The 24,482-nt window shown below is 42.8% G+C and overlaps 1 protein-coding gene across 1 annotated transcript in view; it reads left to right on the forward strand.

The window, feature by feature from the left end:
* LOC150077251 (33 kDa inner dynein arm light chain, axonemal-like) overlaps positions 1–24,482 on the forward strand; it is a 93,540-nt gene that overhangs the window by 38,683 nt on the left and 30,375 nt on the right. The window contains exons 2-3 of the mRNA XM_090385830.1: positions 11,137–11,258; positions 12,338–12,507. Of these exons, the coding sequence (XP_090241956.1) occupies positions 11,137–11,258; positions 12,338–12,507 (292 nt within the window). The remainder of the gene's footprint in view (positions 1–11,136; positions 11,259–12,337; positions 12,508–24,482) is intronic.

Here is a 24,482-nt window from a genome sequence, read left to right on the forward strand (position 1 = left end):
GGTAAAGAAACAAATATACCTGAAAAAACAATACTACTTTTAAATCAGTATTAATATGTATATTGAAAAATACTTTCCTAATTAAATTTTAATATTATAATTGTTTTGCTTCACAAATATATTTAATACAAACCTTTCTCATTGTTTAAAAATTAAGGAAGGTTTCTCAAGTCATTATGGAGGTTCCTTTACATATTAACTTTATCCAGGCATAAGGATTACTAAATAAAACCTCATGAAAGCCATAAATGGACTTTTTAATAAAGCAAAATTTGCTCCTGATAACTTCCCTCTTTTCATGGCAAAAATTATTAGGAGATAGACCATGTGGTTCAAATGAGTTTACAAGTATAGCAGGACGAAAAACAGCAGGTGACTCCGAGGTCATGCACTTGGGAAGCCAAGTGAGTGACCTTGAACAGCCGATTGTTTTCCTTCCTATAATACTCATTTCAAGAGAATTTTACCACTAATGGTATTTAATAGTCACGTGACCTAGAAACACGGCCAGTTCAAAAACATATCCGTAATTGTTTACTTCTCAGTGTGTACGGGATAAATAGTGTCACAGCACTTGTCTTGTCAAAGTCTTGTCTGACAAATTTGATTGGTTATTATGATGTGGTCACAAAGGAACTGGATGCAAAAAATAATTTTGATATCATATACTTGGATTTCAGGAAAGCTTTTGACACTGTTGCGCATGGAAGACTACTGTACAAATTGGAGCAGAATGGTATTAAGGGTAAGTTGCTACAATGGATAAAAGGATGGTTAAGTGGGAGAAGACAGAGGGTGGTAATCAATGGGTGCTGCTCTTCGTGGACTAATGTTATTAGTGGAGTCCCACAGGGTTCGGTGTTGGGTCCACTGTTGTTTTGTATATTTATCAATGATATTGATGAAGGTATATCAAGCTTAATGTCGAAGTTTGCAGATGACACGAAGGTTGGCAGGGTTGTTAATGACAGTCATGGCAGTGTGCTACTGCAACAGGATCTAGATAATTTGGGCAGATGGGCTAAGAAGTGGCAACTGAAGTTTAACCTTGACAAATGCAAAGTACTGCATATGGGTAGAAGTAACCCCAGAGAAACGTACCAACTGTGTGGTACTACACTTGGTAGAAAATGAAAAAGACCTGAGAATAATTGTGCAGTCAGATATGAAGTTTTCTGAGCAATGCAGACAGGCTGCTAGGGCAGGTCACGGGGTTTTGTCAATGATATATAGGAATTTTGCTAGCAGGGAAAAGGAGGTGATTGTCCCTCTGTATAAGGCAATGGTCAGGTCACGCCTTGAGTACTGCGTACAGGTCTGGAGGTCTCATTTTAGGAAGGATGTAGATTTGCTTGAGCGTGTACAGAGAAGAGCAACACGATTGGTGAGGGGAATGAAGGGATCCTCTTACCAAGAGAGGCTTAAGTTCTGCAAATTGCAGTGGCTGGAGACTAGGCACCTGCGCGGTGATCTGATTGAGGTCTATAAGGCCTTGAATGGGTTGAGCACGCTGAATTCTGATGGGATCCTCCCACTTGTTCAGAATACGAACCTACGGGGACATAAGTTCAAATTAAGAAAGGATAGATGTAGAATAGATGTGCGGAAATTTGCCTTTAGCCAGCGGGTGGTTAATTGCTGGAACAAACTTCCATCTGTCGTTGTGGAAGTTGATAGGTTAAATAAATTTAAGGAGGAACTGGACAGGCATTTGGAGGGTATGGTGTGATTTTTTTTTTTTTTTTTTTTTTTGGCTGATGCTGCATAAGCTCCTACACTTGCTTTCTTGCATCAAGTGCCACTACTACTACTACTACTACTACTACTTACTTACCAAAATATTAGGACAGATAATAACCAGTAGGTTCACCTCTGACAGTGATGAGAGCAGTAGTCCTCCTTGGCATTGATTACAAAAGCTAGGACCGGAAGGCGTTCTATAATTGGTTCCGGTTTTACAGGATGCACGACAAACTAAGTGAAGTGTATGTCTTTCAAAGGATTAGGTAAACTAAATGCTGACAGCATTACTCTTTTTCAGATGATACAATCTAACACACAAGGGAGGGGGACATAAATTTAAATTGAAGGATAGATGTAGACTAGATATGCGGAAATTTGCATTCACCTAGTGTTGTGGAAATGGGTGAAGCGGATATATTTTTTTTTTTTTTTGGCTTGCTGTTGTTCTTAGCTTTGCTTCTTTGTATCACATTGCTAATACTAATCGCGCAAGTGTCTAGAATTCAATCTACACATTATGGGAAGTAGTTTATGTGCTAAATTTTGTCACTCAATTCCAGCCTGGGAAGATTGTTCAGTTCTTGGGGTAACGGATGGGAGTACTTTTCTAATCACTGTATACATTTCAATAGAAGAGATGCAAGACTCTTCCTCAGTAGCTACTACTGAGGTAGAACTTGTTCATGGGATCTCAAAGGGATGGCGCTTTACTTACGAATTTTAAGAATCTTGGGCAACCCGTTGTAATATCTTAATTAAGTTAAATGCTTTCATTTACATAAAAAAATCCAAAGTTTTTAATTATACCGTACTGTGTATTTAGTGTAATTTTGTACGCTTTCAGTATTTCATAAAGTGCTGTTATAGTTTGCATATTTTCAGTTACAATACATGCGCTAAACTGGGTAATATTCCACAGTGCATTCTGTTCATTGGTATATCTATAGTGAACTTCATTAGAGATTGGTGAAAGGAACAGAGGGATGCTCTTACCAAGAAAGGCTTCAATTCTGCAAATTTGCAGCGTCTTGAGACTAGACACCTACGAGGTGATTTGATTAAGGTGTTTAAAGCTTTGAATGAATTGAGCAAGCTCAATGCTGACGAGATTGTTCCTCTTGCTCAGATCACACACACACACACACAAGTGGGTCAACAACATTCTCAATGCCACCTGCAAACCCATCAAAGAGGACAAAAACACTCCTCAACAGCAACAGCTGTGCCATGCCAACAAAACCTACCAATCGGCCCGAGTGGAACAACCATTCACTCTGCAAGATTTACAAACTGCCATATAAAAAACAAAAGAACCCGGGACTGGACATGCTTGAACCACAACGGATATAAAAGGTGGCCGAGTATGCCCCGAACTTGCTGTTAGATTTATATAACCACTGTCTTCGTCAGGCCTGGTTCCCCTCCGATTGGAAGGTAGCCAGCATAAAAAAATCCATCAAAGCAGTCACACATACTGGAGTCCTACCGACCTATAGCCCTCCTGTCAGTACTCAGCAAAGTCCTGGAACAACTTCTTAGACAGAGGCTTGAAGTACATTACACCTCAGCAAATTTAACAACAGACAAACAATTTGGATTCAAACCGGGGAAATCTACTCTGGATGCACTAGAATATATCATGAATTCCGCTGAAAACTGCCAACGAAAATACCTTCTCATCTCTGTGGACTTTGCGGGGGCGTTCGACGCCCTCTGGTGGTAGTGTCCTCGCAAGACTAAGAGCTACCAACAAACCTATATGGATGCATTTAGAGCTACCTGAAGAATAGGAGGGTCCTAGTGCAGGCTCCCTACTGCAAGTCGAGCGCCAGGTACACAGAGGCTGCCCTCAGGGCTTTGTACTGGGTCCCCTCCTATGGAACTACGTGCTGGATGAGTTCCTCTCCCTGGGGGGCGTGCAAGCACTCGCATACGCAGATGATCTCGCCCTAATCCTCTCTGCTGATGGACTGAAAATCATCACTAAAACCCAACCTATTCTACTAAAGGGATATCTAACTCCTACCAGGCCACCGCAGATAAAGATCCACAACAGAACGATCAAGTACATAGGAGTCATCCTGGACCGAAATTTATCATTTAAACCCCATTTAAAATACAAGAAGAAGAAAATGAAAAACTACACTGCCAGGATTATCTGCCGCGACTAGGGGCTGAAAAGACGAACCCTAGCAATTTTTTACAAAGCAGTCATCATCCCTGCGATTGCATATGCTTCTGGAGTCTAGCACAAGGCCTCTGCTGCGGTAAATCTTCGTCTACTCAGTATCATTCACCGACCGATTTTATTAACCCTTACCAGAGTGTGCAGCACCTTATCTGCTCATGCCCTGCAAGTACTCACTGGAACCCTCCCCCCTTGATCTTGAAGTGGTTCGCCTAGGCATGTTACAGCAGCTTGGACGCAGAAATCCAACTACCTTCCAGAATCAACACCACAGACCCAACTGCAAATCGGACAGTGCAGAAGAAAAGACTCGAGATCTATTTGCGATCAATATGGCAGCAGCGCTGGACGACCTCCACAAAAGGGGAAGTCACACGGAAGTTCCTTCCAGATCTACAGCAAATATACCCACAGTATCCGGCATGGCTTTGCCCTAGATTGTACAGGACATGGAGCGATCCGCCACAAATTATACCTTCTGGGACTCGAAGACAACCCAATGTGTGCATGTGGCTCTGTGGAGACCTGGGGACACCAGATGCATGACTGCGAACTTTATGAAGATCTTCGTGTTCAATTAATCACCCAAGTGTGCCTCAACCCCAAAAACCGGGAACACAACTTACTGGAAGACGAAGCCTCATATATAGCACTCACCAAGTTTGCCTAAACCTGTATGCCAGACGATTGACCATTCCTCTGCCTGCAAACCTCGAATAGACATGTCAAACACAGCTTCCCAGAGACCCCCAACCAGACGTCAGGTTTGACTGCCTGATCCATCATGCAGGACAAAACTGGAACTCTTCCAAGAAGTGACAAAACTCCACTTCCCAGAACGTTTAAGATCAAGACTTGCCTAGACATGATTGTTCTCGGTCAAACCAACATTGTATCGCCTCTGCCGGGCCTCAAGTTCTCCTGGATGGTGTGGACCTGACCCCGCGGTCTGGTCTGGTCTGCTCCCAACCCTGCACACAGGCCACATTGGCGACCTGAGCAGGCTCACTGTTTCACCTCTTCCTTCCTGGGAGGGGAGGGGACAGTTTTCTGCCACCCCATTTCTTCCCTCTGGTGGGGTCTGGGCATGCCCCACTGTAAACTGGAGTTGCCTTTCCTTTCCACTCCATATTTCTATCTATCCGCCCCCCAGTTTTCAGCCTTCTCCCCACTCAATCTAAAGTTATCTCGCACGCAGGTGGGTCATCCGCCCTCAGCAAATAGGAATGTGTTAGATGACTATGACTTATGCGGAGCCGAGCAAGAACAACTTCCTCTCTTCGAGCACTGCGTAAACTGGACTGCCATTGCACGATTACAGGCTTAATGTGATGTAGTTTATTTGTTGCCTGTCCGTGCTAAGAATCTTGCCATTGGGAATGTAATTTAGAGCGTATTATTTTCCTGTAGTCTGTATAGGGACTGACAGGCAATGATTACCTAGGGAAGTGGCTGATTTGGCAGCGGTATCAGCCAATTCGGCTTGGGATCCAGCAAAAGCGAATGTCAAATTCTAATTCCACGAGAGAAAAAAGGATCTGCCGAATCCGTGACAGTAGTAGTGGAGTGTGATGCAAGAAAGCAAGTGTATGAGCTTATGCAGCATCAGCCAAAAAAAAAAAAAAATCACACCAGTTCCTCCTTAAATTTATTTAACCTATCAACTTCCACAACGACAGATGGAAGTTTGTTCCAGCAATTAACCACCCGCTGGCTAAAGGCAAATTCGCACATCTATTCTGTCTTTTCTTAATTTGAATTTATGCCCCCTTAGGTTCGTAATCTGAACAAATGGAAGGATCTCATCAGAATTCAGCGTGCTCAATCAGATCACCGCGCAGGTGCCTAGTCTCCAGCCACTGCGATTTGCAGAACTTAAGCCTCTCTTGGTAAGAGGATCCCTTCATTTCCCTCACCAATATCGATGAGGGTTATATCTCATCGATACTAGAGCCTGCAACACGCTCAATGAATCACAATAAATCATATACCTTTGGTAATCACTATTTTTAATGTGATCTAGGGCTGTTTCTACTTCACGCAACTCTGCAGTATAAATGCTAGTTTCTTGTGGGATCTTATTGGATAACGTTTTGTGAGGAAACACAACAGCAGATACCACATAACATTTTAACTTTGAGTCATCTGTATAGACTGGCAGAAAGTCACAATACTGCTTTATATGTGATGCAAAGAGTTGTTGGTAGACAGATGATGGCGTAGTAGCCTTCTCCCAGATCTTAAGGGAGAAGTCACAAGTTGGAAAATAGGCATACCAGGGTGGAAGGAATTGCCTTGGTGACTGAGCAACGTGTCTACCGTCATGTCTAGTTCATTTAACAGCCCTTGGATCCGAATACCAAAAGGTTTGTTGGCAGTCCGACGGCTGTTGTAGAGGTTTTCCCAAAGTGGCTCAAAAACGGATGCCCACGTGGGATGATCGGGCAGTGATTTCAATTTAAAGGCGTACTGTAAGGACAACTGCTTACGTCGAAGAGATAGAGATGGTTCATTTGCTTCAACGTAAAGGCTTTGGACAGGAGATGTGCGAAAAGCTCCAGTGGCTGTCCGGATGGCTTGGATCTAACCACCGAAGTACACTATCTCTAGCAGAACCATAAACCTGAGACCCATAATCGAGTTTGGAACGGACAAGTGCTCTGTAAAGATGAAGGAGGGTAGTACGATCTGCGCCCCACGAAGGATGTTAAGCCGTTTAAGACACCTTTTCCTAAGCTGACGAATATGTTGTAGAAATGTCAGCTTCTTGTTGAAAATAAGTCCAAGGAATTTGAATTTTACTACAACTGGGATATTGTTTTGCCCAAGCTTAAATCAGGGTCAGGATGATGATTACGTTTGCAACAGAAGTGTACAGTCTTCTGTGATGAAAATCTGAACCCATTAGCCAAAGACATTGCTGTAAGGTGATCAATGGTTTTCTCCAGTTGTCTTTCAATGACCCTCATATTGCATGAATGACAAAATATAGTAAAATCGACAACGTAGAGGGCATTGTTCATCGTGGGTGGAAGTCGTTCGATGATAGAGTTTATTTTGATTGCGAAAGCGTGACATTTAGAACGGATCCTTGCGGGACTCCCTCCTAAACGGACTTGAAATTGCGATTCGAAAGAAAGTTTTTAATTAAAAGAGGGAGGTTACCCTGAGACCACAGTTATAGAGGTCTTGTAATATGTCAAGCTGTTTCGTACGCTTTTTCAATATCAAAGAAAACTGCTACCAGATGCTTGGATTTAATAAAAGCATTATGAATGCACGTTTCCAGTCGGACTCAGTGCGGCTTCCGAAGAATCTATTTCTTCGGAAGCCACACTGAGTCCTAGAAAGCTGACCATTTGTTTCCAAATACCATACGAGGCGTGCTTTAACCATTCTTTCCAGGACCTTGCACAAACAGCTTGTCAGAGCGATCGGACGATAGTTACTTGGATTTCTAGGATCCTTTCCTGGTTTTGGGAAAGCAAGAACGGTAGCCTTTCGCCAGGAATCCGGAAATTGTTTGTTAAGAAAAATTCTGTTAAACAAAATTAAAAGGTGATCCTTAGATTGTGGTGAGAGGTGTTTTAATATTTCATAGTGGATGTCATCTGGCCCCACAGCACTTGCATGCATGAGAAAGAGTGCTGCTCCCTTTTGAATAGAAGTTTAATGGGTTTTTTTCACTTTTCTTTTTCAGGGCCAAAAACTCTGGGGGGGGGGAAATGATGAAATGATGTTATTGCAGAGATTTTTTACAAATGTTTCCCCTAGAGTATTTGCAACTGCAGTTCGGTCTGCAAATGGATATCCATTGTGCTCGAGGATCACCGAAGGACATGGTGGATATTTCCCCTTCATTTTCGGGATCTTATCCCAGACTACTTTTTTTATTATTATTATTATTATTATTATCCGTTTATTTCCATAAGGAAACCACCCCGGGACGGCAAAGTGCCAGGAGGGTGCTAAGTACATATCAGGGTGCGAGATACTACGTGCAGTGGGTTACATATACTGAACACGTAGTCTCGTCCCGAAATATTATATACACATTTTATGTTTAATATATACAGTATTTACACATTGATGATTCTGTACATACATTATACAACTGAGCCAGCAGTCTGGGTTATGGACGATGTAAAACGGATCCAAGATTTCCTTTGGCTCTGACGTCGTACATAACGTGCTTTTGCACGTGCACGTTTAAATGATATTAAATTATCGGTCATGGGACATCGGCGGAATATCCCCGAGGCTTTGTTTTGTGCCCTTTTTGCTGTTGTGCATTCCGAATTCCACCAAGGGTTAGGAAATAGCGGAAACCGGCTGGATGTTTTTGGGATTGAAATTGCAGCTGCATGGACAATATTTTTTGTGATGTACGCGACTGCATCATTGATGGGCTCCTAACTGACTGTAGCGATGTCAAGGCGTTCCAGTCAGCCTGATCAATCTTCCACTGCCGTAAACTAAATGGCTGACACGGTCTGCAACTAGTTAGGGTGGTTATCACGGGGAAGTGATCGCTTCCGTATGGGTTTTCCTCCACCTCCCAAGTAAGTGAAGGAAGGAGAGAGGGAAGCAGATAGCAAGATCAATGGCAGAGAACGTACGGGTAGGCATGTGGAAGAAGATGTTTGTTCCCACATTTAGGAGGGAGAGGTCATTGTCAGTGAGCATATGCTCTATGACTCTCCCCCTTCCATTGATATTAGCACTACCCCACATTTTTGAACTTAGTAAATAGCGGGCGATGGGCGTGAATGACTCTTTCGGTGGTACAGTCATATCTATTTTGAGTCCCAATCGAGCATTCTTTGGATACCTATTCAGCGTATGTTGCTTTACCGCTGCTTACTGGTTTAACTGCCTTTTGTCGTTGTATTTCCTTTTGTTCTCTATTGCAGTTAATACATGTAGCTTTCGTAGCTGAACACCCCGTTATTTCGTGGTCCTTTACACCACATCGAGCGCATGCAAGGGAACCACGACAAGCCATTTGCGAGTTTCCGTATTTTTGACACTTGAAGCATCTTAAGGGGTTTGGTACGTATGGCCTTACTGTACAGTTCAGGTACCCAGCTTTAATCTCATTAGGAGATATTGGCATATTAAAGGTAAGGATCACGTTTCTAGTAGGTAGTCGATTCCCATACCTACGTACGAACATTCTCCTGGCAGCTGTCATTCCTTGTGGCTTAAGTTCAGAACAGATTTCTTCCTCTGACACTTCCATAAGATCCCACTCGGAGATTACGCCACGAGAGGAATTTAATGTCTTATAAGGGGTAACTATAATCGGAATTCCCTTGATAGAGGTGGCTCGAAGAAGCTGTTCTGAGTGCTTTTCGTTTTTTGTTTATATTAAGATATCGCCAGAGCGTAACCGTTTGACTGATTTCGGCAAACCTGCCGTCCCTTCTGAATAAAGAAGGGCGACATCTTTCTAATGGGTCTTTCAGAGGTTGAATGAAAGCAGGGGCCAAAATTGGCTGTTGAAGCTGGGCTCCCCTCTTCGAGTTTTCCACGGGTCGCAGCGCACGGCAAACACGCCGAATTCCATTGATGTTAGTCCGGAACCTAAGCTGTGGGCGTTGGATCCTAGTAATACTAATCTGGAAGGCTAGCAGCATCACTGGCAGGTCTTCTCACCACGTACATGTGCCCATGTCGAGGGGGTACAGTGGATAATTCTGTCGGTGCCACTTACCTGTGAACCACGTATCGTCTTATCTAGACGTGTGGAGAACTGGCTGACATGGTATCTGATCATGGATTTTTATTTTATTGATTTATTATTGCTATTTTGTTATTAGCATTATATACTGTATTACTCAATATCACTATTTTGCATATTTATATCCATGTGAGACCCCTGGAAGCATGCCGTGATGGGTATCATGGTATCTTTACGTACAGTAAAGATTAAGATTAAGGGCGAGTATTCGAGGTCATTGCTAACATGCAGAGTTATATATACACGTGATACCATAACATATGAAATATTCTTGTAGTCCCTATCTTTAAAATAAAAATATTCTCACTTTACCTTCTACGATATATTTCAGATAACTGTATCTCTCTTTACACGGAATATACACTGAATTATGACCACTTACCTGATACAGTGTTGGGCAATCGTTCGCACAGATAACAGCCACTGTTCTCCAAGGCTTTGGCTCCACTAAGATGTCTGAAGGCGTCCGTAGAGATTTGGAGCCATGCTGCCTGAAAATCTTTCCACAGTATCGAAATAAATGACAGTTGCGTGTCCATACTTAATGTTTAATTGATGAACTGCCATCAATTAAACACCTGTTCCAAAACGTTCCACATTTATTTAATTGGATTGAGGTGAGATTAATTTGGAGGCCAATCAAGATGGGTGATATTTTCACTGTTCTGCGAACTACTTGTGTACAGTGCAGGTGCGTTACCGTTTCTGTCCAGGAAAATGCAATATGACAGGGTGCACTTGGTCTCCTAAGACCTCACCAGTGAAACGTTGGTCCTAGTCTTGTCAGCAAAAGATGTCCCATTTTAAGAAACCATCGTCACCTGCCTGGATAATGAACACTAGTTCTGAACTCTGGTGTCAACAACTAGCATGCTGTTGACACCAGAGCATTCGCCGTCTACGATGAACAGCGGTGAGGAGAGAGTCTCCCTTGTGTCGTCTGCTGTAGAACTCCATACATCTGAGTGTGCAACGCATCGTCATTTGGAATATTGTATTTCTATGTAAACTGTTGCACGCTTCGCTTATCACAAACGTCCTCATTGCGTAATTCTTTATTGTTCTGTCTGTTGGAGGTGGTTTGACCCATTCCATACCATTCTTAACCACAGTGGCCGTGGCAAACCGACAAGACATGCCGTTTTCAATATGGAAGCATCCGACGCACGAGCTCCCACAATCATGCCGTTTTGAAACTACGTGATATCTTTACTACCTCCTATAATTGTTATTTATCCCTTTCACTTGCTCGATCAGATGCAAATTACCACTACCCTAGCGTAGGAAGCTGTTGGGCTTTTTTACACTGCATAGTTACAGATGGTGTGGTCATAATTCAGTGATTACTGCGTGTATATGTGTTAATTTCCAAATTTAAAAACATGGAAATTAATTTAAATATTACACATATATGTAAAGTAGCTGTTCAGTGTTTATACTTATTTTTTATTTTATTTTCCAGCCTTCAAAGCCAGAAGGAGGTTCAGGCGTGTCTGTATCTGGCGAACTGCCTAAACAGAAGAAACCGGAACCAAGTAAAAAAGAGCAATACGAGGATGTTTTAGATATAATTCTTCCTCCAAGGTGAGAGAAACCATAACGCATAGACTTTTACTTAGAAATGAACTGGGAAGTGTTTGGGAGATTTAGATCTTTTCGCAGATAAGCTTACTCTATTAGTTTGACAATTCACGGTGTATTCAATAGTAAGAAAAGTTGGGGGAGACATGCTGTATGAATTAATGAAATTTTTGGATATGGTGTATACATGGTAAGAATATATCCAGATCCTTGACATAACGTGGCCTCGACAATGCCCCCCGCACACACACTACTCGGACTCCCTCCAGTCACTATCTGGCAGAGTAGAGGTAGCAAGATTATACACTAGCTGATCCGGAAGCCTCGTAAAGGGTTATCAATAGGTTCGGTCCGATGTACTAACTAGCGGCCGTTTTAGAGCTGTACCCTCGAAATGTAAGGAATATTGGATCTCGCCACGATGTTCATCATAACCTCAAAAGTCATCAATCATACTGCATGATGGAAGAGATGGGGAAGGATTGACCGGAACTTAGGTCTGGAGACTAAACATGGGTTCCACCACTTCAAGCCTCCAATAAGCAAAGTGGTGGTATTGCACCGGTTGATGACCACCTAGTAGTGCCTGGTAACATAGAGGGGCGGCATTCCTCCATGTGGTGTGGGCTCCATACCTCGACCCCTGCTTACGTTGGTTCAGATTTTGGTAAGGGTGGTCGAGCAATCAACAACATATATTGCTGCAACCTTCAGGAAGACGTTTTACGTCAGCCACCGATCTGAGGGAATTGATACTGAATTGGTTATAAGCAGTGGTGGGATTCAGCCGGTTCGCGCAAACCTGTTCCTAGAATTTCCCGAGGTTATGAAAACATATGGGAGCTTGTGGTGTTTTATGAGAAATATATTCATTTGTTACTGGACAGAGAAGACGTATTTAATTCTCCATAGGAAATTTTTATAAAATAATACCTACACGAATTGGGAAACAAACGAACCCAGTTTGGGAATATTTCCATTTATAGTACCCTCATTTTAGTTTTTAACACCCATTGGATATTAACAGGAGGAAAACTATACATTCTGTATTATTTTAAAAGTTGTTTTTTTTTTTGTGGTAGACGATATGAAGAAGGAGGCAAACTGTGGATACAATATGTTGCTCGGAGTCCAGGAACAGTTAATGATATCAATAATTTGCAAGAACAGTTAGATATTCGCTTGAAACAACGAGAAGCAAGGGAACTAGGTCTTTGTCCAATTCGCCGGGATCTATATGATCAATGTTTCAGTAAGTAATTCCTATTTTGTTATCTTACTTAACTCTTCGCTGTAACGCAGAGAATGCTATTCATTAATGATCTTAAGAACTTAACAGGAACTTAACACATCATGATGGACGAAAAATCAGAATTGCTGGTAGATAACACCTTGCACTCCCCTCCCCCGCTTGAGCTGACTAACTCGGCCTACGTTGTGATAGAAAGCCGAAAAAGGTTTCTTTCATAAAGATAAGATTCCAATCGAGGCCTTTCCTACACCCTGTACAAAACACTCGAATAATCCCGAAATGAGAGGGGGGAATTTTTGTGGGTTTTTGCAGTCCGTCTCGGGTGAGGACTGCAGTTTGTGTTCTCTCCCCACCTCGGCTCTAGCAAAGCAGATAAACCAACAACGGAATACACGCAATGTAGGGCAGACGCAACACATTAACGTCCTAGTTGCTTCCATGGAAAAACAAACCAACCTAATGAAAGAACTGTGCAGTTTTCTGCAAGGTTCTGTCAAATGCACACTATATACTTATATGATAATAGAAAAAAAATTGAGGCCTAGGGTCTATCTAAAATAAGTTAGATATCTTCTTTACTTAAGGCTATTAAATATAAACCAGAAGATAAAGTCTTAAGACTTTATCTTCTGGTTTATAAATATCGGTGTCGCCAATATTAGCATTTCATTTTTCATTCATTTATTAATTACACACAATATACAGTCTCAAGATTATGTACATCAAAGTGTATACATGATTTATTTAAGTATGTGGGCTTTGGGAAGTGTAGTGTTTGTGTATCGTTGTTCATCTGGCCATTTAGCCGTTGGGACCCACAGTTGCTCACACTAAACCCCGTGGAGGCAGACCAGGCACACAGTAGCTCTATATTTTACTTTGGCAGGTCCTGCCACCTAGTTTCCTGAGATTTCAGTGGCTAAGGACTAAAAAATAAAAATAAAAATAAATCATGGGGTAAACGCTAGAATTAAAAAAAAAAATTTTTTTTTTTGAGAACGCGATTTAATTTGGATGTAGTTAGATTTTGCAGTGTGCGTTGGCGTACAGGTAGAATGGGGGAGGCTGAAGACAGGGGGTGAAAGGGAGAAGTATGGGGACAATAGAGAATGCGACCCCAGGTGGTCAGTGAAGCAGGCCCACGATCGCCGCTAGGTGGCCGGTAGTACGAGTTGATAGTAAATTGTGCTCCCTAAAGTGATTTAAATTTAGTGATTAAATCTAGTTTGTTTCTTTATCTGATGGATATCATCGTGTAGTGGACGCCAAAAGCTTTTCAACCATACGGGTTATGGAGGTACCGGACTTATAGCAGATAAGTAACTTTAAATTTTAATTTGTATATGAACGATCTTGCTAAAGCCGAAGCGAACTGCTGCCATTATCTGACCGGCTGAAGGTCACTGCTGGGAAACGACTGGTTAACATATATAAAGCTAATTGCCAAGGTCATGCTGCTTTTACTGCTTGCGGCCTAAGCCTTCGTCGCACTATACTGCCTTCGGAAATAGTTTCCCACCCGCGACCACCTGTTTTTATCCCATTTCATTGCAGCGCGCTTGTCCGACTTAAACGCTATTGTTCTCCCTCAAACTCTACCAACTTGTACTTAGACTGCAGAATTGTCAACTGACTGCCCCACCCCAAAAATTCCCACACTTCACTATGAGTGACGCAGATATCGAGGTTATTGACCGGCAGCGGTCTGACTATCCTATCCGCTCAAGAAGTGAAGCGCCGGTTACAAATGAAGAGACAACCAAATCTTCAAAATTAAAACTAAAGAAGAGGTGTAGAATAAAATCTGCGACAGACTCGCAACCAGCAAAGGAAAATCCAGACGACGGAGAAAACGAATCGATAAGTGATTCCGACCACGAGGATAATAATACCCGAGCCTTTCCCCTTACTCAGAGTCCCCCACTATCAGGAACCCCTGTGGACCAAGTCATTGCTATTAGAGGGACACTTGATGAATATTTGGGCAAGAAATCCAACAGAGTCACTGCTGCTATCCGCACTGACATTCTCACCATCTTCAGCAAAATGGAGACGGTAATCCTAAATCTCCATATTGAACATGAACGACTACAATCCAAACTGGAAGTTCTTTCGCAGGAAAGGGGAAATAAAATGCAAAAACGCCCCCCAACCTTTGCAGAATCTTTGAGAAATGGCGCGCCTGTTGCGCCTAACAAACCTGACATTTCCCAGACCAAGAGGACAAAACGAAAGCCAGAATCGCACATCGTTTTGATTAAACCGGTAGAGGATGCGCAGCTTGACACTAGTGAATCCGTCAAAGAGACGCTGACAGCTAATCTAAAGGAGCAAATGAAGACTGTCAAGATTAGGAGTATCCGGAAGACCAGGCACCCAGGTGTGGTGATAGAAACAGACACCAAGGAGGAGGCACAAACTATCCTTAACAATGCCAATATGACCAAGTTTGGACTAAAGGCAGAAGTTCCCAAGAAAAAAGGGCCTTCAATCGTAGTGTTTGACGTAGATCAGGACGTCACTCCTGAAGAACTTGCAGAAGATATTTACGGTAAAAACCTCAGCCTGCACTTACATGAAAACGCAGAAGATGACGTCTCTCCAAAATACAAGACTAAATCAAAAACTCATTCTAACGTAAACTGGGTAATCCATCTCTCTACTAGAGCGTGGCATATCCTAGGAACGCAGAGCCGTATTTTCATTGGCTGGGGAAGCCACAGATTTAAAGAACATATTCCTGTCCCCAAATGCTATAAATGTCTTCGCTTTGGCCACACTTCGCACACATGCAACCAGCGAGAGTCGACGTGTGGCCACTGTGCCCAAAAAGGGCATGGATACAGGGACTGCCCAGCAAAAGATCAACCACCAACCTGTGCCAACTGTAAGGTGGCCAAGGCGCCCCATCAGCACTCAATCAGGGATGGAAACTGTCCAGTATACCTAAAAGCTAAAAGTCTGTACCAAATGAGAATCAACTATGGATAGAGCCCCTTTAACCAATAACTACAAAGAAATAAGAATTGTCCAACAAAATGCACAGAGAGCTAGGGGAGTAGCCGACCAGCTAAAAGTAAAAATAGAGGAAAATCAAATAGATGTGGTCTTACTTCAAGAACCCTATGTCCGGTCGGGAGTGGTTACTGGGTATCCTGCAACATACAAAACAGTTTATTGCACAACAGAGAACCCTTGGGCTGCAATAATAGTCAGAAATCCAGATATCACTACCACCAAGATAACGCCACTCTGTACTGCAAACAGTGCTTGCGCACAAATTATAACTCCGCTGGGCCCGCTCTTCTTGTTGTCCTTATATACCCATCCTGGAGAAGATATTGCCCCAGCAATCTCAACTATCCAGACAGCTCTCCAACTTCTTTCAGGGGGGCGGTTGCTAATAGCCATGGACGCAAACTGCCGATCTGTGCTTTGGCACAGTCACACACCTGACAGGTCTGCTCATAGGAATGGTGCACAACTTGAAGATTTCTTCCTCACAACAGGACTTCAAGTTATAAACCGCCCTGGTCATCTCCACACCTACAGCGGCCCCCTCTGGGAAAGCAACATTGACGTTACAGCGGCGACTCCAGATATTGCTGTCAAGCTCGCCAGATGGACTGTTCAAGAATCCTGGACTACGTCGAACCACAGAGCAATTTCATTCTCCCTGGTTCACTCTCTGGAACGTACCCCTCCAGTCCCCAGAGATGTGATACGTTATAGGAATGGTGCACAACTTGAAGATTTCTTCCTCACAACAGGACTTCAAGTTATAAACCGCCCTGGTCATCTCCACACCTACAGCGGCCCCCTCTGGGAAAGCAACATTGACGTTACAGCGGCGACTCCAGATATTGCTGTCAAGCTCGCCAGATGGACTGTTCAAGAATCGTGGACTACGTCGGACCACAGAGCAATTTCATTCTCCCTGGTTCACTCTCTGGAACGTACCCCTCCAGTCCCCAGAGATGTGATACGTTATAACGTCAAGAAGGCTGACTGGGAGCGCTTTCGAACAGAACTGTCAACGAGACTCCCTGAAGATATTCCACTCTTTGACACGCTAACTCCGGATGACTGTGTAAAAAGCATTACCGCTACTATCAGAAGCGTCTGCGACCTTTCCATCCCACGCAGAAGGCCCTACAGATATGCTGTCCCTTGGTGGAACCACCAGCTACACGATCTAAGAAGAAGGGTCCACCATGCTAGGAAAATGTTCCAGCGGGCAAGGGCGACGATGTCCTCCCAAGAGATTACGGCAGCCAGGGAAGCTTACCGCACAGTCAGAAATGAATATACTAAAGAAATTCGCAAAAACAAAAAGCAATCGTGGCAAACTCTGGTGTCTATCTCCGGAAATGAGAACCCATGGGGCATCGTTTTCAAAATTGTAACTAATAAATTACCACGTGGTGAGGTGCTTGATACAACACTGAAAATAGACGGTACTTCCACCTATACCTGGGAGGATACTATAAATAACATTCTTGATACCATTTACCCTGTTGAAGAGGCACCTTTGACGCAACAGCAACAAGAAATTATCAACCAGAATTTAGAATACCACACAGCAACGGTGGAGCCCCCGTTCACCAGCTTTGAGATGGACGTGGCAATTAACAAGATGAAAGATGGAAAAACACCAGGTGCAGACCTGCTGGAAGTAGAAGTTCTCAAAAAATTCGCTGAGGCCTGCCCAGCTATACTTCTAAGCCTACAGAATAAGTGCCTGGCAGAGGGCACCTTCCCAGCTTCATGGAAGACTGCAACCTTAAAACTAATTCTGAAAAACTCGGACAAGTCACCACAGAACCCAGCCTCATATCGCCCGATTGCCTTACTCTCCGTGATGGCCAAACTACTGGAGCGTCTACTCTTGTTTAGACTTTCTGCCTGCTATGAGGAACACCAACTCTCCTCAGAAAAACAATATGGCTTTAAAAAAGGCTGCAGCACTGAAGACGCTGTCAACAATCTAATCACCCAAGCAACGCACTCAGCTTTCAAGTACTCTCTTGCTATATTGGTGGACTTTGCTGGAGCTTTCGACCGCCTGTGGTGGCCCAGCGTTCTTCGGAGACTTCGGCACTCAAATGTTTCTAAAAATCTATATAACAGTTTGAAGTCTTATCTAACCAACAGAAAAGTACGAGTTACTAACAAATATCAGACAGTTACCAGATTCATCCACCGGGGATGTCCGCAGGGCTCTGTGCTTGGCCCGTTCCTCTGGTCTATTGTCTTGGACGAGTTCCTGGGCTTGGACCTTGGGGGGGCTGAGCCCTTGGCCTTTGCGGACGACCTTGTCCTGTTGGTGCGTGCGGACACTAGGTCGTCCTTGGAAATTATTGCAAATGCGGCGCTTGTGAAGCTCCAGAACTGGGCAGCCTTGCACAACCTTACCATCTCGGCAGAAAAAACAAAATCCATTCTCCTAAAGGGCAGACTACAAATTAGAAGACCACCTACGATGAAATTAAACTTCACCCCCATCCGACTGTACACAGAGGTTAAATACTTAGGTATTTACATTGACTCAGGTCTTAATTTCCATAACCACCTGAAATATCTAGCCACCAAAATCCGGAAGTATGCCGCCATGATCAGGAGGGTGAGCAGAGCCGACTGGGGCCTGAAGCAAAGCTCTGACCCTCATATACAAAGCAGTATATGTCCCGATTGTCTGCTATGGTGCCTCCACCTGGTATAGACAAGCTACACTATCAAAAAACAAACAGAAGCTGGATACAATTCAAAGGTTCATGCTGCTATCAATTAGTAGGGCGTGCCGCACTGTTAGCACCCCTGCCTTGCAAGTTCTAACAGGTTGTCAGCCACTCTACCTAGAAGTAGTCAGGCGAGGCCTATATTACCACCTTAGGAAAGGAACACCAGCTGAAATAGTAAATCTCCAGCTGGATCTTGCAAATGACCCCAAGATAGAGAAGAGGAGAATCACCCAACACCTACAAGCGATATGGCAACAGAGCTGGGAAACCACACAGAAAGGAGACATCACGAGGCGATTCCTCCCAACTATAAACCATACTCACCCAGAGCCCCCTCCATGGTTCTCACCTGGTCTGCACATGACGTTTATCATCACTGGACACGGCCCCTTCCGTCAGAAACTCACAGCTATGGGGATTGAAAGAGACCCGCGGTGCCATTGTGGAGAAGAAGAGTCCTGGGGGCATCTCATGTATGAGTGCCCTGCCTATGACAACAGTAGAATCAAGTTTGCTACCGCAATTCAAAGGAATCCACGAAACCAAGAGTCCTCGCTGCTGCTCGATGAAAACACATACAGGGCACTAACTGTGTATGCGCAGGAAATCTTCGCACTGAGGCTAGCCAAGATTGCTGAAATGAGAACAACATTGGATCATGCTGCCCAAGGCCTGAATCAGACTGGCGTGGGTTAGCTCCTCCTCCGCTAGAGGACACTGCCTTGACAACTTGCAAATCCTTTAAGGGTAGGAACACTGCTGGTACCATTCTGGTGCGGGACTGCTGGCACTCATCGAGTGCGGGATACTGCTGCAAACCCCTTATAGGGTAGGATCAGCCGGCACCGTTCTGGTGCGGGATTGGTGGCACTCTGGAGAACTCCTGAGTACGGGATACAGAGTCCATTGGCCTCTGGTGATCATGCAGGGGGCACCTGTCCCCTGCTACTTTAACTCCCACCCCAGATCCCTATTTTCACCTCACAAAGAGCGGACTGCTCCTTAACTTCAGTCCGTCCTCCTTTCCCTCTTTCTGTTCCTTCTAACTCGTACTCCTGCTCTGTTTTCCTCCCCCCCCACTTTTTTATTTTTTATTATTATTTTTTTTATTTATTTATTTTTTTAATTTTTTATTATTATTTTTATTTATTTATTATTTTTTATTTTTATTTTTTATTTATTTATTTATTATTTTATTATTTATTTATTTTTTATTTTTTTTATTTTATTTTATTATTATTATTTTTATTTTATTTTATTTTATTTTTTTTTATTATTTTTTTTTTTTTCACTTGACCTTTGTCAGGAAGCTTAGGCAACCCTGGCAAAGGCCAGCCAGAGTATAATGGGCAGCCTGGCTCACCTCCCAGTGGTGGTGGCGGGCAACGTGGGGTCCCACTAGGGGCTCTGCGGCCAAGCAGCCAGAGACACAACAACAAAACATAACACTACTCTGACAGAAACCAGACATTACACTTTTTCTGGCTTTTACAGAGATTCTGTATTTCTTCACAAAGTACCATGGTGCAGATGTGGGAAACCACAGGTGGCGCCTTTCACAAAACACTATGCCACTATGAAGCAGGCCCACGCCTCACCAGGCGAAGAGATGGGTCGACAGGGAAGGGAGGAAACAGAGCATCCGTCTCCTCCCCCTCCTGCCGGGGGGATAGGGAATTAAAGATGAATAGGGTTAGGGTATTCCTTCTATAGGCATACATATGGCGCACTATGGTTTGTAAAGAAATAGTTTACAAAAATCGCGAGTCATAAAACTGGTTTTTGACTTTTGAAAGAAGGTGGTATACATTGATCGCTTTGAGAAAGGTAAAAATGCTTGCCCAAAAGTGAAGTGTTAGAGGGTCTTTTGTTGTAACTGGAGTGAGGAGATTATGGCGTTCTGTTGCAAATTTTGTGCATTCCACAAGGATATGCTTCACTGAAAGCACTGTGTTACAGTGATGACACTGAGGGTGAATCTTCCCTCATAAAATATAACCTTATTAGTGTGACCTATTCCCAGACGAGCTAGTATTACCTCCTATTGTCGAATTGGACTAAAGCGTGAAGGCCATTGCTCAAGATTTGGCTTGATACTTCGAAGCTTATTTGCCATGTTAACTGCCACTTGTACATGCATTTTCCCTGGATTATTCGTCTATAGTCTTGATGTGGAACTTTCCACTTGTCATCGGGTGGTAAGTCAGTCGCTTTTGCGGAAATGTCCGCTAATTCATTTCCTGGAATTGCCATATGTTCTGGGGCCCCACAGAAATGTATGGTTCTTCCAAGCTCAGATAAGGTAAGATAAGAGTGTGTTATTTCTTTTACGACTGGGTGGGTGATGTTCATGGTGTTTTCCAGGGCTTGAAGTGCACTTAGAGAATCAGAGAAAATTATACTGTTTTCAATATTGGAGGACTCAATATACTTTAGTGCAACCTAAATTGCCATTAGTTCGGCGGAAAATATACTGAACTCATGTGGTCGGATGTAGGGTGAAGCCGGTGCTCACATCTACCACAATGGTTATGAACGCTGTCTTTCGACACTGTATGGCAACGGCCTGGGACCAAATTCTGCAGAAACGGAAGGACTTTTTATGCTTTCTTTTCATGGCCGAGTTAGTCTCAGCCGAGGATTGTATGTTTTTTCTTTCTGAAAAGTTGCTTTTCACTCAGCAACACAGGCGGCCAGCAGCTTACAGATAATATAACGATGTTTCGAGTTCTTAGCTGCTTCAGCGCTAATTCCAAGCAATCATATAGGGGCGGGCCGTCCTGAGGGTATAAGGTGCACTGCACCAGGGCGTCTGAAAACCTGAAATTTTCATACACAATGAAAAAACAAATTTAAACCGTGTTACTGAACTTTTGTTGATATGGGCATAATACTTGTCTACTCTAAATTTTACTATATAAATTATAGGTAGCCTGCTTTCAGTACCAAGTTAGTCGATCTTGGGCCGAGTCCTGTAAGGGGGGGTTCCCCCCTCACAAACCAAAATCGACCGATGTACACACACTAATTACAGCCGAACACCCCAACTCACACTCTATTCAATAATGATTTATCTCATTAATTAGTTTAAATTCAGAAAATTAAATATTACTGCAGGGAGGTGATATCACGTACATATTCAGCTACATGATCTTAGTGATAATATAGCATATTCTTAATAAATTTATTCAACCCCCACTTTTTTTTTTACTACAGCCATTCCGCATTTCAATATGGGCATTACACCTAACTGAAAATATTTATGTACTCTTGAATGGAACATTATAGACTATAGGTAAATATAGACTAGTACTAGTCTATATTTACCATTTGCTCTCATGCTCTTCAGAAAAGCTCCAACAAATTTGTATTCTCATTCCAACCGTAGTACTAAAAGCGGACTGTAAAAGATCTTCACATAAACGTCTTCTGTAATTGCTAATATGGTTTCTGAAATTAAAAAATCAGAGTGACAATCACCAGGAAACAGTTTGTATATGAGGGAACAGAAATTATCAATAAACATGTTCAGTTACGCATAAATCCCAAGCTTTCTTACAAAGCATAAATCTGTCACATGTAAAAAATTTCCGTCCCTCGGTGACCATAATGCAAATTAGGTTTTCATTGAAATTGTACAAGAAGCAAAAATACCAAATCCTCCAATCTTTTCATCTGCTGATGAAGTAGGAGAACAGTGCACTACTCTCTAAACCAGTGGTTCCCAATCTTTCATCACTCAAGGCACACTTTAAGTTAAAAGCCGAATATTAACGGCACACCGGATTGTGATTGCCATCGAACTCAATGGAATTTTTCCTAATCTCGCGGCACACCAATGTGCCAAGGCATATTGGTGTGCGATCACTACTCTAAACCAGTGATTCCCAAACTTTTGCAATACTGTTGCATGCGAAGTTGAAAAGCTGTATATTCGCAATATACGTAGTAATTGTACTCAATAGAGTTTTCCTAATTTCTCAACATAAAAGAATGCAAGTGCACACAATTGGGTAACCACAATTTCAAAATTCTCGGAAGATTACATCTTCAATCGGTGAACCTCATTATAGACAAAATGTGCCAGGAAGAATAAGAAATATAAGAAAATACCTGGTCTTCACTGTGTCTACGGTAATGGCTGAATTCGAACTCTTGGTTAGGACAACTAATGCTGGGATAAGAGAAACGTGCTGCAACTCAAAAACTGTAGATGACGTACTTAGAGAAGATAGAGAGGGTGACGGGGTCATAATTTTTATCAAAAGCAGGCTGAGCGCGTTGTTGTAGGGTTTTTAGGAGCATCAGCGACTAAGGCCATATTGCTCCGTGTATAAATTGCGTGTGTTCTGAGGTCAATTTTTTATATTTAGACGAAAAACTCGAGTTTCCGGGAGAAAAATCCATGCTTCCCTCGCCTAACTCAGCCACATAAAAATTCCTCCCATCATCGAAGGGACTCGAACTCAGGTTTTTTCCACCCAGTGTGGGGGGAAAAACCTGAGAATGGAAGTAATCTTATAGACCAGAAGATTTTGAATAGTACGACAAGAATTTCTACATGCAGATGGAACGGGCAAACAAGCATGATTGTATGGGTAACTCGATATTAGTGGTAATCTGTCTCCCATTTCATTCGAATAAGTGGGAGGGAGACTCATCAAGAAGAACAAAGTATTTAAATGAACTACGTGATTATGAGTTGTAGTAGCATGTTAGAGAAAATAATAGGAGCGAGAATATTCTTGACCTCATCGTTACTCATGAATCAGTTGACATCTCAGGGCTTAAACAACAGGAACCTTTGGCAGGTAGTGATCACGCAATTGTTAGTTGAAAGATGTTGCAGTGGTTAAAGGTAAAGGCACGAGCTATAATTTCGGAAGAGAGAACTACATCAGTTTAAGGTGCTATATGGCGTCTATCAATTTGGAAGATTGCAGGGGGGGGCGAATATATTGGAACACCTTTAAAGCAAAAATCCCAAGAAAACATGAAAGCATATATACCATCAAGGAAATGTCGCACAAGGAGGATGCCGTTATGCATGAATACTGAGCTGGCCGGACTAATAGAGCAGAAAAAGATAGCGTGGGAAAGTTATAGACCGATGAAAAGTGCTGAAGCCTACAAGTTGATCTCCCTAACCATGAATACGGTTAGGGAGGGTGAGTATGAGAAAACACTGGCTAAGAGAGCAAAGGGGGAGATAAGGACTTTTTCACGTGCTGTATGCTAATATAAAGAAGAAAACACGGTTCAGATAGAACCGTTGTGTACTGAGTATTGGAAAGTCTTAGATAACCCAGGTGATGTTGCTAATGAACTGAATAGATGCTTGGCTCTTCATCGGTCTTTGCTGAAGAGAGGCTGCGTAAATTTTGAGCCATGAGAAAGTAGTGATTTAGAAATTACTGATGACTGTTTATTAAAAAAAATTTCGATCAGAAAGGAAAGTAAGGCTCCTGGAGTTGATGGCGTATAACCAGTAACTTTGAGGGAGACAATCAGAAAGTGTATTGAACCAGTGAGGTTAATTACGAGGGCATCATTAGACTTGGGAGAGATTCTGCTGGATTCGAAATATGCCAATGTATCGCCAACACGAAGATAGTTTTAAGACTGAGGTATGGTGGTTGTGCAGTGAGAAAATCACAAATAATCGGAAAATGGTCACTGCCCTTGGGATCGTCCATAACAGACCATTCTATGATTGGAAATAGAATCGGGGTGCATATTGATAGATCGATTGCAGAGGTTTGTCCAGTTGGTAGTTGTATGTGAGTGGGTGCACCAATATTATGAACAGTAAGGTTTTGCTTATCCAGGAAGGTTTCAACTAAGCGGCCATGTATATCTAATTTTGTCGATCCCCATAAGGGGTTGTGGCCATTGAAATCACCCAAGAGACAGACAGGGGAAGGAAATTGCATTAGCAGGTTTTCAAGATCTTGGTAAGAGAAGGTATGACTTGGTGGGAGATAGACAGATACTAGTGTTAAAGCAATCTGGGTTATCAAACGCACGGCGACAACTTCAATTTCAGTTTGCAAAACAATTTGCTTGGTCGGAATCTTTGAGCTGACCAAGATGGCCACGTCCCCACTGGCAGCATTTGAAGTATTACGATCGTGTCGATAGATGGCATAGTTCTTTATGTGGGGGGAAATTTGAGGAGTTAGATAGGTTTCCTGTAGACAGAAACCAAATGGAGAGTAGCGGTTAATTAAGACT

Source organism: Mastigoproctus giganteus, chromosome 12 (assembly GCF_048544385.1).
Source record: "Mastigoproctus giganteus isolate SK-2022 chromosome 12, ASM4854438v1, whole genome shotgun sequence".
NCBI lineage: Eukaryota > Metazoa > Arthropoda > Arachnida > Uropygi > Thelyphonidae > Mastigoproctus > Mastigoproctus giganteus.